At 41.1% G+C, this 16,587-nt stretch overlaps 1 protein-coding gene across 3 annotated transcripts in view; it reads left to right on the top strand.

Moving 5' to 3' along the window:
- Positions 1-16,587, top strand: part of LOC133116441 (dual specificity calcium/calmodulin-dependent 3',5'-cyclic nucleotide phosphodiesterase 1A-like) — a 70,786-nt gene that overhangs the window by 25,183 nt on the left and 29,016 nt on the right. For 2 of the 3 annotated variants that reach the window (XM_061225965.1, XM_061225963.1), the window contains exons 3-4: positions 7,386-7,496; positions 10,910-10,936. In XM_061225965.1, the coding sequence (XP_061081949.1) occupies positions 7,386-7,496; positions 10,910-10,936 (138 nt within the window). The remainder of the gene's footprint in view (positions 1-7,385; positions 7,497-10,909; positions 10,937-16,587) is intronic. The other variant, XM_061225966.1, reaches the window with a different exon arrangement.

The following is a 16,587-nucleotide window of genomic DNA, read 5'->3' as shown; positions in this document are numbered from 1 at the left end:
TTTAGGCTACTTGGCTACGCAATAAGGTTTCCATGTATTTACAGCACAGCACACGTTCAATGAATGAATGAAAGCGGCTGCCTTGGCTCGCAATAAACAGACGGGTGGAAATCCCAACACTCTTTCAACTACATAAAACTTAACAGTGAACCATCAAATACCCCCCAGATTTCAGTGCCCATCAGTCCCAACATTTAGCAATAGAATCAGACAGTCCAAAAGTAAATTGTAAATCCCAAACAAAAGTGAAAATCTTTTGATAGCCTACCGGTATGCTGCTCCAAACGAAACGCATGTCTCACCATAAAACGCACTTGCTGTTATCTACGCTAATTTGTTATTGTTCATGAAGGTGTGTCTGGCAAGTTGTTATTTTATGGATTCTGGACTTGCATGTGATTTATTGTGTTTGAGAATATTTGCAATAAATGAAGTGTTTCCTGATTAGCCTACACTAATTGATTTCTGAACGGTTACAGGAAGTGTTGAACAATCATTCCACAGTCAAAGTCACTTAGATCACATTTTTTTCACATTTGATGGTTGAACATTAACCCCTGAGCTCCTGACCCCTATCTACATTGTATTGTATGCATTCCACTACTGCCACACAATTGATATTAGATAATCGCATGAATAAGTTGGTGTAATAAAATAATAAAGTGCCTGGTGAATGTATATGGTAAATGGTTGGCATTTATACAGCGCCTTTAGCCAAACGCTGTACAATTGATGCTTCTCATTCACTGATTCATACACATACTCACACACCAACAGCGATTGGCTGCCATGCATGGCATTTGGGGGTTACGTGCCTTGCTCAGGGACACTTCGACAGAACCCGGGCTGGCGATCGAACTGGCAACCCTCTGACTGCCAGACAACTGTGCTTACTGCTTGAGCCAATGTTGCCCCATACATAAACATACATTTAACATTTAACAATACTTAACATGAAAGACGAGAAACAAATGAACACTAACCATACATTAGAATAGGAACTTCTTATGTGGGGGGAAAAAAAACATATTTACATAGATATTTATTTATTTATTTATTTACTGTGCTCCTTGTCACTCACTGTCCCATGGCTCATGGCATTGCAGGGCTTTGTAATGGTAAGAGTTGGGGTCGCTATTTTTTTAGATTAGAAGTATAGTATATATAATTTTCTAGTGTTTTTTTAGAAAATTTGATTGCCCTCTTTTGTATTTTGATTAATAATGGATATTGGCCTACTTCTACCCTGCATGCATTGTTTGTAGTTTTTCTTTGTACTTGTAAGAGATTTTTACAATTTAGTTTCAATTTAGTTTTTGTCTCATTTGTTAAAATCTTGCTTTGTAAGGGGACCCCACACTTCACTGCCATATAGGGCAATTGGTTCAATTACTGATTCTAATATTTTTAGCCAATTTGTAATGGAATTTCTAAATGGATTTGAAGTTTTATGGCATAGAATGCCCTGTGTGCTTTCTCTTTCACTTCATTCACTGCCAGGTTGAAATTGCCGGTGGTATTTTTAAACCTAAATAGTTATAATTGGTACAGTGTTCAATTACCTTTTTTCCCCAATTGTGAATTTATATGTAATTCCCTGAGATATCGATCTTTTAAAAAATGTTTCATTTTTCCCCGCCAAGGCCCAGGATTGGCAATACTGTTCTAAGTGGGTGACAGCAGAACCAGGTCATCTGCATTGAGCAGAACTTTGGTGTCATGTAGAGTGAGACCAGGGACTTGCGACTTCTCCAACATAATTGCCAATTCGTTGATATAGATGTTAAACAGAGTTGGACTTAAACTGCAGCCCTGCCTCACTCCACACCCCTGTGTGAAGGTAACAATTATTTTGTTTCAAATTTTGAGCCAGCAAATATTTTGTTTTTAACATGTCTTGGGTTAATTAGGGTGTGTAGGGTGTAAAAACTTGCTAGCTGGTTAGCTTGCAAGCTACTGTGAGTGAGAAAACAAGAGTTTTGCCTTTTTGATGTTCATTTGTACATTCCTAACACTGCAAAACTGTCCAACATTAGTGGGATTGCATTGTGTAGGTCTACTCATTGTATTATTTGGAGAATCGCCGTTCTGCTTTCTCTGGTCCACAAGTTTCCATGTTTCGGTCACCCTAAAGCTGCCTGCTTACAGGCAACATTGTTGCAATGTGACTGACGTGCATCGCCTGCGTCAAACGTTTTTTAATTGTGATTCAACTAGCTGCTTCGTTGAAATAGAACTATAAACAAGCATTAGAACGCACAGCAGTGGTATATTGAAAATGCATCACTGCTATGAACCAATCAGATTGCGTTTTATAAAGAATCATATATCCCCTCCATGCACAGGTCCCTTTGTCTTTCACCTTTAAAGTCTTTGAATCTTATTGATTTATCTTCTGCTCTCTGCTCTCCCTAGAGACTTGTTTATTTGACATTCCTTTTAGCCACAGGGCCTGCTGGTCCAACCAAACAGTTTAGATCTGAGAAACCAGGGGAGGTGAAGGCAGCAGTGAGCCACTTTAATTGATCAATTAAATACAGAGTAACAGCAAAAGCCAGCAGAGATTCTGCTAATGGAGGCAAATAAAATGGCATCAAAGCCTCGCTACCTGAGCATGTACAGAAAAAAAGAAAAGTTTCTTTTTCACAATATTCAAAACATAATCAGAAAAAAGCTATGGAAGGCAAGTGTATAAAAGAGATGTATATTTTAGTAGCTGATGGGGGGGGGGGGGTGGGGGGAGTTTTGACAAAGGAACCATCACCCCCAACACAGCAATTTATGTAAGGAGAATGTGTGTGTTTCTATAGCAACCCCTCTCATCAATAATCGTTTTAGAAGAGGAAGCTGAGATGAATGATGCTTTATTTACACTTTCACCAGAAGTGTGAAGTTACATGTGCAGCATTCATCATCTGCAATCACTGCATATGGATAAATATATGCAGTCGTTTCAGGAAATGCATTGCCTTTGCATTTCGTTTCTGTATCAACAACATGATTGTCATCTCTAATAACCGTGAAACAGGGTCTACCCCACACTATTGCAAAACAAAGTCCATGGACTTTCATTTTAGAAAAAATACATAATCTTTTTGGGCTTTAAATCTCAGGCCAAAGACACTAGGCCTCATTTATAAACATTTTCTTCAATCCATGTGTATATTTGATGTGTGATCTGAAACGAATGAACAAATCAAACACGCGAAGACACAGCTTTTGTTTTCGTATCCACGTGCGTAAGTTGATTAATACCAATCCCAATCAATTGTAAACAAAAAATGTGTGCACATGACTTAAGATTAGCATAGCTACGTTTTTGTCCCAAGGACCACGGAATTAAATTTCAGGCAATTTAAAGAATAGATGGCCAAAAAAGATCAAATGTTTCAAATGTTGTGTAGCCTACACATGATCAGATTTTTTTTAACATTATGACTGTGTGTGCTACAGCTACTTTGTATTGTCTTTGCAAACATAAAATGTTATTAAAATGTATTTAGGAAAATAAACAACTTAACTGTTTATTTTGCTCTTGTCAGTGTGACAGGTTGAAATGTTGAATATGTTGAATAGTAATGTTATAGGTGAAATATAATTTAAATGTCATTATGAAATAGTATCAAACTAGTTAGCTAGCTGACTAAATTGAAGACTACTGACTAGTTAGCTAGCTAATGAATGTTAGTCTCAACAAGAAATACATTTCTTGAATACTGTGTTTCTTTAATATATGGCCCCCTTGTGTACTACTAGCTACTACTACTACTACTAGACTAACATGAAGTTACTAGTAAGAAACATGCATCAGAGCTGGTGAGAATATGATTTTGGACAAAGCAACAATGTGTAATTGTATTATTAATACATAATTTGTATTAATTTAATGAATAATTTTAATCATATGAAGTTAATTTGTTCGAGCACAAACCACAAATTCTTGAACAGGCTTAGTTACAGGTCACAGCATTTTTTATTTTAATAGATCTCAGGTACATCATGATAATAAACACACATTCTTGCTTTGTCAAAGATCATATTCTCACAAGCTCTGATGCATGTGTTACTTATCCAGTCACTTCATGTTATTCTTCTTGATTGAAACAAGCCTGTAAATATTGGTATTATGTTGGTTTACCATAGCAGGGATTGCTCTACACCTTGTAGTTTGTTCTGCAGAACACAGTCCATGACTTCAATGGCTTTAAATATAGTCAAACAATTTGTTTTTATTCTTGGTCCATAAACATCTTATGATAACAATATATGATGTAATGTACGATATACTATGTAATTCAGATTAGCCATAAGTGGTGCAATTTTGAGGCTCTTCAGTGCATTCCATTTTTCATATGCTTAGCCTTTATTCCATGCCACATTTTTGCCACACTGCCGGCTTTACCGCATAGCGCACTAAAGTAAGGGCCTCAAAATTGTGCCCTTTGTGTCAATTTAGAGGAAGATAAAACCCAGGGTTTGCATAATGCATTTTTTTTGCTTAGAGCATTTGTCTACTGAATAGCCTTCACTTTAGTAAGTGAGCTCAGAGAAGGGTCTTGATGACAAAAGAGGCTCATAGCCCATTTATTTAGAATGGTAATGTCATCCTGTACATTAGCTTATTAGTAACCTATAGTCTATTAATTTATGTTTAGTCTTAGAAGACTAGTTATGCATAGTGTGTTTTGGTTGTTTTTTCGCATGTGAAACAATAATAAATGTTTTGTGTGCATGAAGCCAGGAGATATGCTGGCCACCCCCAGAAGACCCTGGGACCCCCTTGGCCACCCCAGTCAAAAAAAATCCTAATACCGTCCCTGTCATTATTGTTGGTTGTTTATTCTGTTCAAAAATGGACGAGGAAAAGCTGATTGTAATGGTGGCGAAACATAAAGAGCTATAGTTATGATCCACAGAACTGGCTGTATGAGGACAACATTGTTGTCTATTTGGAGCATATTTGGTTGCTGTTGGAGCTTCTGATAAGTAGTGTGCCAAAATGTGCCAAACTAACATGTAAACATAGTTTGTTGCTAATTAGGCTACTTTAGGCTACATAAACTGCATATGCGCCACACAGGACTGGAATAAAAATGAACAGAGTCAGTGTTGACATAACACATAATAGTATTGATTAACTTACCTGAATTTTATTGAGTAAATAGGGGTGTCTTTTTTTACAGTGTGGAGCTGTGCTGTGTGCGGAGTAAAATGGGGGTAAGCAGTGCAATGTCAAGGCCGGGGAAGATATAGCTGTTTTTGTAAACTCTGTCTCGAGTTCCACGTATTATGGAACAGCTAAAACAAAAATGGTTTGACATTAAACTGGCAAAGACATAAAAATGTAGGAGAGCCATTACTGTCTGGAATTACACAGGAGGGTGACAGTGATATATTTTAACTGTCCTGTGCCAGTTCCAAAGAAGCTTAGAATGGAAAGCACCTGAACATGTTCTGGAATTTTTATAAGGTTTATGGAACCGACTAGTGAACCTCACCAAAGAAATCGGCTTGGTCTTGAAAATGCTCTCTGAAGAACCATGGGCCAAATCCTCTAATAAAGCAATGCATGTAAATGTAATGTAAAGAGAGGTGAGCCATAGCAACGAAGGTGTAAGCTATGACTTGTACCCTGATTTATAGCAACCTTTGTTTACGTGTTTAATGGAATTTATATTCAACTCTAATTAAGCATTAATTAATCAGGATTACCTGAATTAAACATCACCCATTTTAATGTTGAATCCAGTTGTGCGTTTTTATAGGATATGGATGATTATAATATTCAACTGGCTAACTCTAAATCGAAGTAAAATATAAATGAATGGAATAATAAGAGCACAAAACAACCGTGCACTTTCATTTCCAGCTGAGGGCTCTAGTGTCTGTTCAGATCCTACTGAAAAACTGACATCCGAAAACTTTGATAAATCCCACATTATTTGTGCAAATGCATTTCCGAAGGATTTACATTTAATTCTGTTCAGCTCACGTTTGATAAATGAGGCCCACTGTGTTGCTGTTTGTGATTTCAATAAACAGCAACACAATAGTTTGCTTAATCAAAAGTGCTGTTCAGTGTTGGTCATGTTCCAGATTAATATTGCGAGTGGAGTGGAAGGTGTGAGTTTTATTTTAGCGATGGAATGAAGAGAAAGAGAGAAAGGGAGGGAAGAGAGCACAGAGTATAATAAACGAGATGGGCTTTATAGCAGAGCAGTGATCTAATGGAGGAGGTCTCTTTCCATGTCGGGTGAGGCTAATTTGAGAATGATTAATTAGCCCTCTTTAATACAGCGTAACTCAATAGTCGACAGACCACAAGAAAATAATTAGCGTCCTGTCAGCCCGCATACTGGCCGCAGCGTCTGGGGGCTGCAGTAATCCGCGCTCAGCCAGATGCAGCCATTTCACTCATCATCCACTGCTTTTACACATTTCAGAAGATTACCTAGTATGTTTGTACAGGCTTGTGTATAAGTACCCAGCATGCAGTGTGCTAATGTTTCCCTTGGGGCTATAAGGGGCCTTTCTCGGTGGTTTGATCAGGTTTTGGTCTGTTGTAGATCCAGGTGTTTAATCCCGTCCAACTCCTGCAGCCTCACTCCCTAGTCAGGCTGGGTCAGTGCCTTCCTCACACCCCAGTCAGGCTGGGTTAGCAGGGTTTCCACAGGGGGAAGGTAGCCTGGCTGGCTACAGCGTTAGCAGGTGTCGGTTTGTGTACTTCTTGTGCTTTCCTCTGTGCATTTACCATTTATCTCACTTCCTGGGGGGGGGGGGGGGGGGGGGGGGTGTCTGCATCTCCAGCTGCACCTCCTTCTGCAACAGACACCTCCCAAACGTGTACCTGTGGACCCTTGCCACTACCTCCGTGTAATGGCTGGTGTGGGAGAGCACAGATGGATTGCTGTTTTATGGGGCTGAAAGGGAGGTGTTGGGGGAGGGGGGACAGTGTGTGGTGGGGGGGTACACATCACCTAAACTACCTGGATGTTAGCGCAAAATCTGAGAGAGATGGAGAATGTGTATGAAAGGGGAGGAGAGAGAGAAAACGTGAGTGTGAGAGAAGAGAAAGAGCAACAGTGAGAGAGAGAGAGAGAGAGAGAGAGAGAGAGAGAGAGAGAGAGAGAGAGAGAGAGAGAGAGAGACTTGACCAGCTGACAGACAGAAGCAGTCCTGCAGGAGCTAGTAGTCGCGCGTGTTTATGCTTTGACAGGCTAATGTACTAAACCACTGACAGCAGGAGCTACGCTATCGCACGCTGACAGCAGGAGCAAGGCTAACGGACACTGGACTGTACAGTCCATTACTGTCGCCAGGATGCGCTGAATACGGGGAGATCCGGAGCGTGGATACTGAATCTGATAACCGCTGTCTCACCGTAGGACCCTCGCAATGGAATCTCTGACCAGGGACATGGGCGGTCCGGAGAACAACCACTTAAAGTTCCCAAAAACCGATCACACGGAGAAAATGCTGGTGCGTCTGAGAGGAATGTAAGTTCAAACTTGTGCGTAACTTCTGGCATGTGCTCTGTGGAAGCCTTTGGCTCAGACGAACGACAGTATCGTAGTGAGATTTTTTAATGATGTTTCAAATAGTTCTGCAGAACAGAGAGGGTCACTTATGCCAGAACAAGGCAGACTGCCATGTCTCATGTAACTTGACACACGTGCTTCTGAGCCAAAATACCGTAGAATGTGTATCTCAGTAAATAACGTAATGGTCTTTGGAGAATTTTGCGATCTTGCACATTTCTGTTGTCAGTAACAAAAAAACCCTAGATACTCGGCTGTTTATACTAAGTGTTTATTTGGCCGGCGGCAGCAATTTCAGATGTCCTCAGAATAAAATAGTGTCTGACAGCACTCCAGAACGAATGAATGTTTCTGCTGATTTATGAAGCCCAATTTGGCAGCTGCGTCTGTCGAGTACTGATTCCGCTGGGCACAATAATGCAGCTCTGCTGTAGCACCTGTTGTGGATGCTACGGTTGTGCAGCAGTTCCAACGTGCTCGTATATCGGCGCTTGTTTTGCGTTTCTGTGCAACTGCGTGCTCGTGGTTTCACCTGGCACGCTGGCAATGCTTCCTCGCGTTCTTCTCTGAATAACTAACGGAGTCGGTTTGAAAGCGTCACGCTGTGTGCTCTGCCTGAGCTATTTAAATATGACTGTTTTCCACACTATGCTAACAGAATGTGTCAGAGAGAAAGCGTCTCCGGAGAGGTATACTTCACACGGTCCTGGAATGAGTGTTGTTATGGCAATAGGAGCATTAACATATCTGTTCCTGTACTATCAGAGCCTGTTATTTCTCCTGCAGAGGAAGTGGATCGGGGTCAGTTTTGAGGGAAAGTGTAATGCGAGCTGTACATCTAGCTGGAGATGATGTTCCCCGATGTCTTGATTTATTCGATGCGTTCCTTAGTTACTCAAAGTAGTGGACTGTGACTCCTTAATTGTGGCGCGGTCAACTGCACACTACACTGCCTATCTTCTAAGCACAGCTCTTACCTGTGCTGAGGTGTGCTATCTAAACTCAGTCCTTACCTGTGCTGAGGTGTGCTATATAAACACAGCCCTTACCTGTGCCAAGGTGTGATATCTAAACTCAGCCCTTACCTGTGCCAAGGTGTGATATCTAAACACAGCCCTTACCTCTGCTGAGGTGTGCTATATAAACACAGCCCTTACCTGTGCCAAGGTGTGATATCTAAACTCAGCCCTTACCTGTGCCAAGGTGTGATATCTAAACACAGCCCTTACCTGTCCTGTGGTATGCTATATAAACACAGCCCTTACCTGTGCTGAGGTGTGCTATATAAACACAGCTCTTACCTGTGCCAAGGTGTGATATCTAAACACAGCCCTTACCTGTCCTGTGGTATGCTATATAAACACAGCCCTTACCTCTGCTGAGGTGTGCTATATAAACACAGCTCTTACCTGTGCCAAGGTGTGATATCTAAACACAGCCCTTACCTGTGCCAAGGTGTGATATCTAAACAGAGCTCTTACCTGTCCTGGGGTGTGCTATCTAAACACAGCCCTTACCTGTGCTGAGGTGTGCTATATAAACACAGCCCTTACCTGTGCCAAGGTGTGATATCTAAACTCAGCCCTTACCTGTGCCAAGGTGTGATATCTAAACACAGCCCTTACCTGTCCTGTGGTATGCTATATAAACACAGCCCTTACCTCTGCTGAGGTGTGCTATATAAACACAGCTCTTACCTGTGCCGAGGTGTGATATCTAAACACAGCCCTTACCTGGCCTCTCTCTCTCTCTGAAGTGTCCCTTGCACCCAGAGTGAGAAAAAGTGGGAGCTTGGAAGGTCTTCATTTACCCCCCCCCACACACACACACACCCTCCGAAAAAGCCCATTCACAGCGGGGGGGCGGGGGGTGTTTCCATGACGCAGGACAGTGTTCTGTTGTTTGTCAGTAGTATAGTACGGGCAGGCAGAGGCTGTATTATTGAGTTGTGCTGTTGTATTATAGTATATAAGAATCGGGACATCCAGAGCAAGCAGCTCTAAAGCCATTACTGGAGATGAAGTGGTAATCTTCAGTAACTCTTTGCCATTTGATATAGCAAATTTATCCATGCACTCTATGATTTTTGGCATCTTTGTTATTGTGTTACCTCTTGGTCGCAACCCGGCCCTTGGTGATCAACCCTTTGGAAACCCATTAGAAAGGCTCTAAAATCATGACAGAAAAACGCCAATGAGATTTCACCACTGTCACAGTGGTATAAAAAACGTCAAAAATGTCTTAAAACTTTGTTGCCAAGCTTATTTTTAAATGCCTACAAGATATAGCTCAACCTTCTCTTAGTGAGAGGGTGAAATCTTTGCAGGACTCTGGTCTCACCACTAGCACCACTGTAGTGAATTTTAAAGTTCCGTATTGGAAAACTTTGCTCTGACTGTCTTTTCAATGAAGGGAGCCAGTAATTCTGTAACTGTGCAGTTTAAAAGTGATCATAGTAAAATGCTCTCAGAATAAAATGCTCTCAGTCACATAATCATATGTGGCGGCCTGTAGCGTTGTGGTTAAGGTAAATGACTGGGACACGTAAGGTCGGTGGTTCTAATCCTGGTGTAGCCACAATAAGATCTGCACAGCCATTGGGCCCTTGAGCAAGGTCCTTAACCCTGCATTGCTTCAGGGGAGGATTGTCTCCTGCTTAGTCTAATCAACTCTACCTTGCTCTGGATAAGAGCATCTGCCAAATGCCAATAATGTGATCATATGTGTCTTGGCTGGGTTTTATCTTTGCTGTGATATCTTTACAAAATTTTAATACTGTTGGAAGCATTTGATTTTTAAAATTTATTTCCATGACTCTGTGATGTGTATCTGTGTGTTTGAAAAGGCCATCTAGGGACAAGCATTGGATATTAGCATGTGCTATAAATGCTGTGATAAATTTTTTTGCAGTCTGACAGCGATATCTCAAAACATACATTTCAAATTATTTATTGATTGGAAGGAACTACATGCCTGTCAAATAAATATTGGTTGTCTTGCAGCATGTCCTTGCATCCGATCCATAAACAATTCAGTGAATGACTCATGCATGTGAAAGATAAAAACACTGTGTATTGAGTAGGTATTTTTTTAATAGGTGGCTCATTTTACAGCTATAAACCATTTTTGAGTTAATAACTGTTTTTTTTATGTATAAATTAATTAAGTGGGATTCTGTTATGATATGTCATATATTTTTCTTTTGCCACTTTTCCAAATTATATTTCTCCTTGGTTATGTTTTATGAGCCATCTGACTTGAACATGTAGCATACAGTGTCACAGAGCATTTTTAGAAATGCAAGCACTGATACTGATGTGGAGCTGCTTTGTGATGATATTTGCCTGAAGAGTGCCCCACTTGTCTTTCAGGCAGAAATACAGGAACACCTCTGAAAGGTGAGTCACTGCTGACCCTCTTCCTCCTCCTCGTCCTGCTCTTCCTCCTCTTCCTCAGCTCCCTGTGTGTTGGAACTTGTGACTAAATGCTATGGCTTCGGCTAACGGGCAAATAACCTCACCCCAGAAAACGCTGCTCACACATTGACTGACTGAATGCAAACAAGCGTGTTATCATTGTTTATTACCATGCAGGATGACATATGGCATATATATTTTCTATTTAAAAACGTGATATCACTGGTATGTTGAGAATGACCTGGCACACAGAGAATGTTACATGTCTGTAACGTCTAATTGTGAATCGTGCAATTTTGCAAATATTAACAGAACTGGTCCTTTAAACAAACTGGTCCTTTGTCACAAAAAAATCTGGAACCCCGATATGTTGAATCTCCATACATGGAAAAAATAGATTCTATTTGCAAAATGGCTGAACGTTCACCTGTGGTGTGTTTGATTTTTAGTGCCCAAAACCTTTTCCTTGTGGCTGTTGTGTAATTATGCATGAAAAGGTTATTTGATTGGCAGGTGGTACTCAGTAGCCCTGTCTCCCACTCAACACATTACAGTAGTTTATCCTTGGTGAAGGGGCCTTCACACACACCTACGTAACTGCCCCTACCATGAGCCTAGTCCCCCCTGTGGAGAGCCGTCATTTATATAACACCCTCCACCAGGTGCTTCACATCAGAGCCAGGCCGGTTCTGCTGTCACTCACACTTGTCCTGGCCAGGGTCTGAGCTGCCTGCCTATGACTCATAATAACACTATTTCACATTAACACTTCTCTCTCCTAATGAGAGCTATTTCTGTTAGCCCATACTGCCGCTACATTGGGTCTGATGTACATTCGGTGATGTGATGGAGGTTATCACAGGTTGATATGATGGAGGTTATCACAGGTGTGAGTCCTGGCCCGTACAAGACCAAGTCCTTCTTGATATATTAGTAGGTAAGTGTGTATTACTGTATCTTTCTGGGTGAAGACTTTGTTTCTGAGGGTGATGTAAGGAACTTATTTCTCCCTTCATGATATGAAATGTCTGCAATAATTAACCGTCATATTATGCTAAGATTTCATGACTGCTTTTACTATATGTTTGTGGTCAATGAACCATAGTTTGAATTGATGCAAAATTGACGCAAAAAACCAATAGTTTGAATTGACGCAAAATTTTTGTAATAGAGAGATTTTAACACTTTGTCAACTTCTTATTGTATCCAAAATGACTAGCCTTTTATCCATGAATATACAAATTTTAGAGCCTGCGGGAAATGATACCTGTATGGGACAGTGCCACCAGAAACAGCCACAAAGAAATCTGAGAGAAAAAGAAAATGGTTGTGTATATTTTTTTGACATTTTATACAGCTACAGGGTGAAGCTAACCCCACACAACACTTTGTGTGCAAAGTTTGTCCAGAAAGCAGCACTAACTAATACCACCGAATTAGAATCTTTTTTTTGTACAATATCGAGACTAAAAAAAGGTTACCTGGTTCTTAAGTGATGTTAAACACTTAATAGGGTCAACATAGACCCCAAACATAGGCTAAAAAGGGACGTCTTTCCACAACTGCCTTTGTACAAATGTCACTGCATCTAACTGGCCAGTTCTTCTCACAGATGATGATGTCATCAGTCACATCACACACTATTTTTGTAACTTGGAGAAATGTGAACGCTCACCACATTCAGCATGTCTGTCTCTATCAGGACATACTCATTAGTACTAATGGTCACTGTGCTAAATCCATGTGATGAAGGCTGATGTATTTTCACAGTATGTTGGTTAGCATTTTTCCTTTGGTGATTGACTCCATGCACCTGGAGTGACACTAAGTTTTGTTCTTTGGCTTGTTCTTTGGCAGGACCTTTGTCCCACTTTTTCCCCCTGAATTGGAAAGCTCAAGTGTACTTGTAAACCCATCCAGCATACTTCATAAATCCGGGAGAGCCCGGATTAGCATAGCCCTTCCACCGAAGCGTGTGCGGGCTGCTAGCCAGCCATTCCCCACACTGCACACTCTATTTAGGTATAAAACAGAATCCTCTTATCCAGAGTGACTTAAGCTTGATTCATGCTTGATGCATCCGGAAGGGTTTGCAGGGCCAAAATGATGTCACATCAGCAGACGCCCCTACCTTCCTAAATGTTATACTACATTATACTGCACCCTCTGTAGCTATGGGTTCAGCTTCCAAACCGTTATATGCTGTTGAACTGCACAGACATTATAGCAGGGGGAGTGTATTAACCTGCATATGCCTGAGGATAGCCTGAGGCTCTCCAGGACCAGGGTTGGGGACCCCAGCAGACCCTGAGGCTCTCCAGAACCAGGGTGGGGACCCCAGCAGACCCTGTGGTTCTTCAGGACCAGGGTTAGGGACCCCAGCAGACCCTGTGGTTCTCCAGGACCAGGGTTGGGGACCCCAGCAGACCCTGTGTCTCTCCAGGACCAGGGTTAGGAACCCTAGCAATCCCTCCAGGACCAGGGCTAGGGAATTTGGAACATAGACGCCCCTGGCCAAATCTGCTCTAGGGGCGGTAAAGTCCTCCATATTGTTTTATTTCTGCCATTTGTAAGCAGATAAATACGTAGAATGCTATTCCTCCAGAAAACTTTGGTTGCAGGGTGTTGCCTGGTGCATGGCTTGGGTCAGGCGGGGTACCTCCCTGCTGTGTGTTACAGCACATCATTTATGTTTCCCCGAAATCACCACCTAAGTAGAGGAAGGCCACTTACAAGCTGTTGTACCGTTACCATAGTAACGCTCATTACATAGCAGCAGCGAGTTTAGATTCAGATTGGACCACTGGATGAAAGAATGAGACATCCTGCAACTGTCACTCATCATTACCCTACAGTAGAGATGAGGCTAAAAGGAATGGTGCATAGAAATAACGTGTAACTAAAAGTGTCCCCGTCATTCAAAAGCTCTGCGAATCACGGGCCATTGTAGCCTGGTGGCACGATGACACGTTTAATGTCTTCATGGCTCTGAAAGAGGAACTGCTCTATGTGCCTCCTGTGGTTCAGGAGAAAGGGCTTCTGTCGGAGAGGCTCTGTAATGTCTGCACAGAAGAGGAGACAAAGACCAGATTGGAGTAGGTTTGATGATGCTCGGGTTAGGCCGCTGTTTTAAATGGTAAATGGTAAATGGTTGGCATTTATATAGCGCCTTTATCCAAAGCGCTGTACAATTGATGCTTCTCATTCACCCATTCATACACACACTCACACTCCAACGGCGATGGGCTGCCATGCAAGGCGCCAACCAGCTCGTCAGGAGCATTTGAGGGTTAGGTGTCTTGCTCAGGGACACTTCGACACAGCCCAGGCGGGGGATCGAACCAGCAACCCGCCATGTCGTTTTACTTCACTTCCTGTTCCCTCAGTGGCTCTGTGGGTTTTGGGTCATTCTGTGGGGTTTTCAGTTGCCGCTTATGAAATACAGAAGTGTAATTTCTCTTTTTCTAAATGTTTTGTCCAAACCAAACACAAGGGTTCAGCAGTAATATTGTTGTAAAGTTGTGATGGCTTCTTTTAAATTACTACTTAATTTGTTTCCCTTATTACTACTTAATTTGTTTGTGTATCCTTCTTTCTATCTAAATGGCATAACTACATACAGTGCCTTTTCAAGTAAAATACTAATCCTGTAATCAAATGTTGTTTCAGACAAAAAAACATTTATTGAAATTTTGATTTATCTGATATTTAGATTCTTTCTCAGGTTTACCTTGAGTGCTCTTTTCTGTGCAGTTGGCAAGACGACTGTGTTTGAGAACAATGTGTTCAGTAAGAAGGCTGCTGTGAATGTGCTCTGGGAATGTGTATCATAGTCAGTGGAGCTGCTGGAGCCTGTATCACTAAGTAAAAAGTGTCACACTGTATGACACATTATGAACAGTGGCACACTGGATGACACATTATTAAGAGTGTCACACTGTGTAATACGTTATTAAGAGTATCACGCTGTATGATACATTATTAAGAGTGTCACACTGTGATAAGTTATTAAGAGTGTCACACTGATAAGTTATTAAGAGTGTCACACTGTATGACACATTATTAAGAGTGTCACACTATAAGATACATTATTAAGAGTGTCACACTGTATGACACATTATTAAGAGTGTCACACTGGTTTGTATTGTTGTGTTTCCATGTGATACTTATAAATATATTGGAAATGGCCCAGCAGTACTTATTCAATTTGTTTATAAAAAGTAAAATTACTCATTTTAATTTCCACATGCTAGTTTTAAATGTTTCTGTAAGTTTACACTGCAGTATTTGTCAAAGTATACATCATTGCTTTAAAAAAATTGTCAAGGAAGCTGAAACTTAACAAAATCATCATTCTCATTCTCAATTTCTGCTTGAGATAAATTAGATTTTGATGATAGTTTTATCAGGTGAAATTTATAAAATGATCCCCTTGCTGCAAATAAGCCCACCAATCTACAGGATTACTCAATGCTGACACTAAAACAAACAATAAAATCTATGTTAGTACTTGATAAAAACACTGGAAAAATCCATGGTATAACAAATCCAAATATAGTCTCAGATTCCATGCAGCTCAGCCAATACCAACATTGTGTTGGCCTGATAGAGGCTTTCAAGGCCCAGTATGGGCCCCTCTCCCTGCCAAGGCAGCAACGCATGTCATATGAGAATTTTTGTTTGTTTACTGAGGTTTTCTGGGTAAATTGGTCTCTCAACCTCAAAGGAAGCAAGCTTGTGTTCCCATCAGCTGCCACTCATTTCTCCCCTCCTCCTTTATAAGATGAGGTTGTGTGGAGCAGGAAAGAACACTTCACTTTAGTGTTGGCCATGTTAGAGGATTCCCTCCTGTGGGTCTCCCGCTGTAGCTGTCTAACCTCTGGCAGTGTGGCTAACTCCCCCATAACCATCTACCTGTCGCCCTGAAGCTCCTTTAAGAGAGCTGCCTCAAGCTCTCATGATCTCTCATGTTCTTATTTTGTTTATTTGTTCCTTTAAGTTCTGTGTGCTGTCTTTAGTACACAGCTGTGAGAACATCAGTTCCCTTAGCTGAACCTGTTCTCTCTCTATCTGAGAGAAAGAGTGTGTTAAAGTCCCACCCACTGCAAAAAAAACATGACTGAACAGGTTTGAAACAATGGGAATTCCCATTGAGAAAAACTGAAAAATCTTCTAATCTTCTCATGACACAACCTCTTTCTCCAAACAATGTATGTTGCATATCAGTTGATTGTAAAAAATAATATTTTAGAAACTTTTTATACAGATTTGCAATATAATTTAAAAACTACACAACTGTGTGCCAAAGTCATCCAGCTCTTGCTTACCAACAATGGTGTTGTGTAGTTTTTTCTCTTTCCACTTTGGTCCCCTAGAAGGCAATTTCCGCCGATGTTGTACTAGTCCTAAACTGCAACTTCAGAATTGTATATTTTTGTTCTTATATTTTTTGACATAGAGAAGAGTAGAAGAGAGTATCAACAATTGTTTTCTTGTCTGAGTCTGTGACGAGGTCAGGGTTATAATCCCTCAGCATGGCGTGGGGGGCCTGCGGTTTTATTGCCCTGCTTTGCAAATAAGAGGCTGATGAGCATCTAAAGTGCTGTTCTCCCTAGTATATAGTGGACTGCTTT

This window comes from Conger conger, chromosome 17 (assembly GCF_963514075.1).
Source record: "Conger conger chromosome 17, fConCon1.1, whole genome shotgun sequence".
NCBI lineage: Eukaryota > Metazoa > Chordata > Actinopteri > Anguilliformes > Congridae > Conger > Conger conger.
This window is presented reverse-complemented; position numbering and strand designations above follow the sequence as displayed.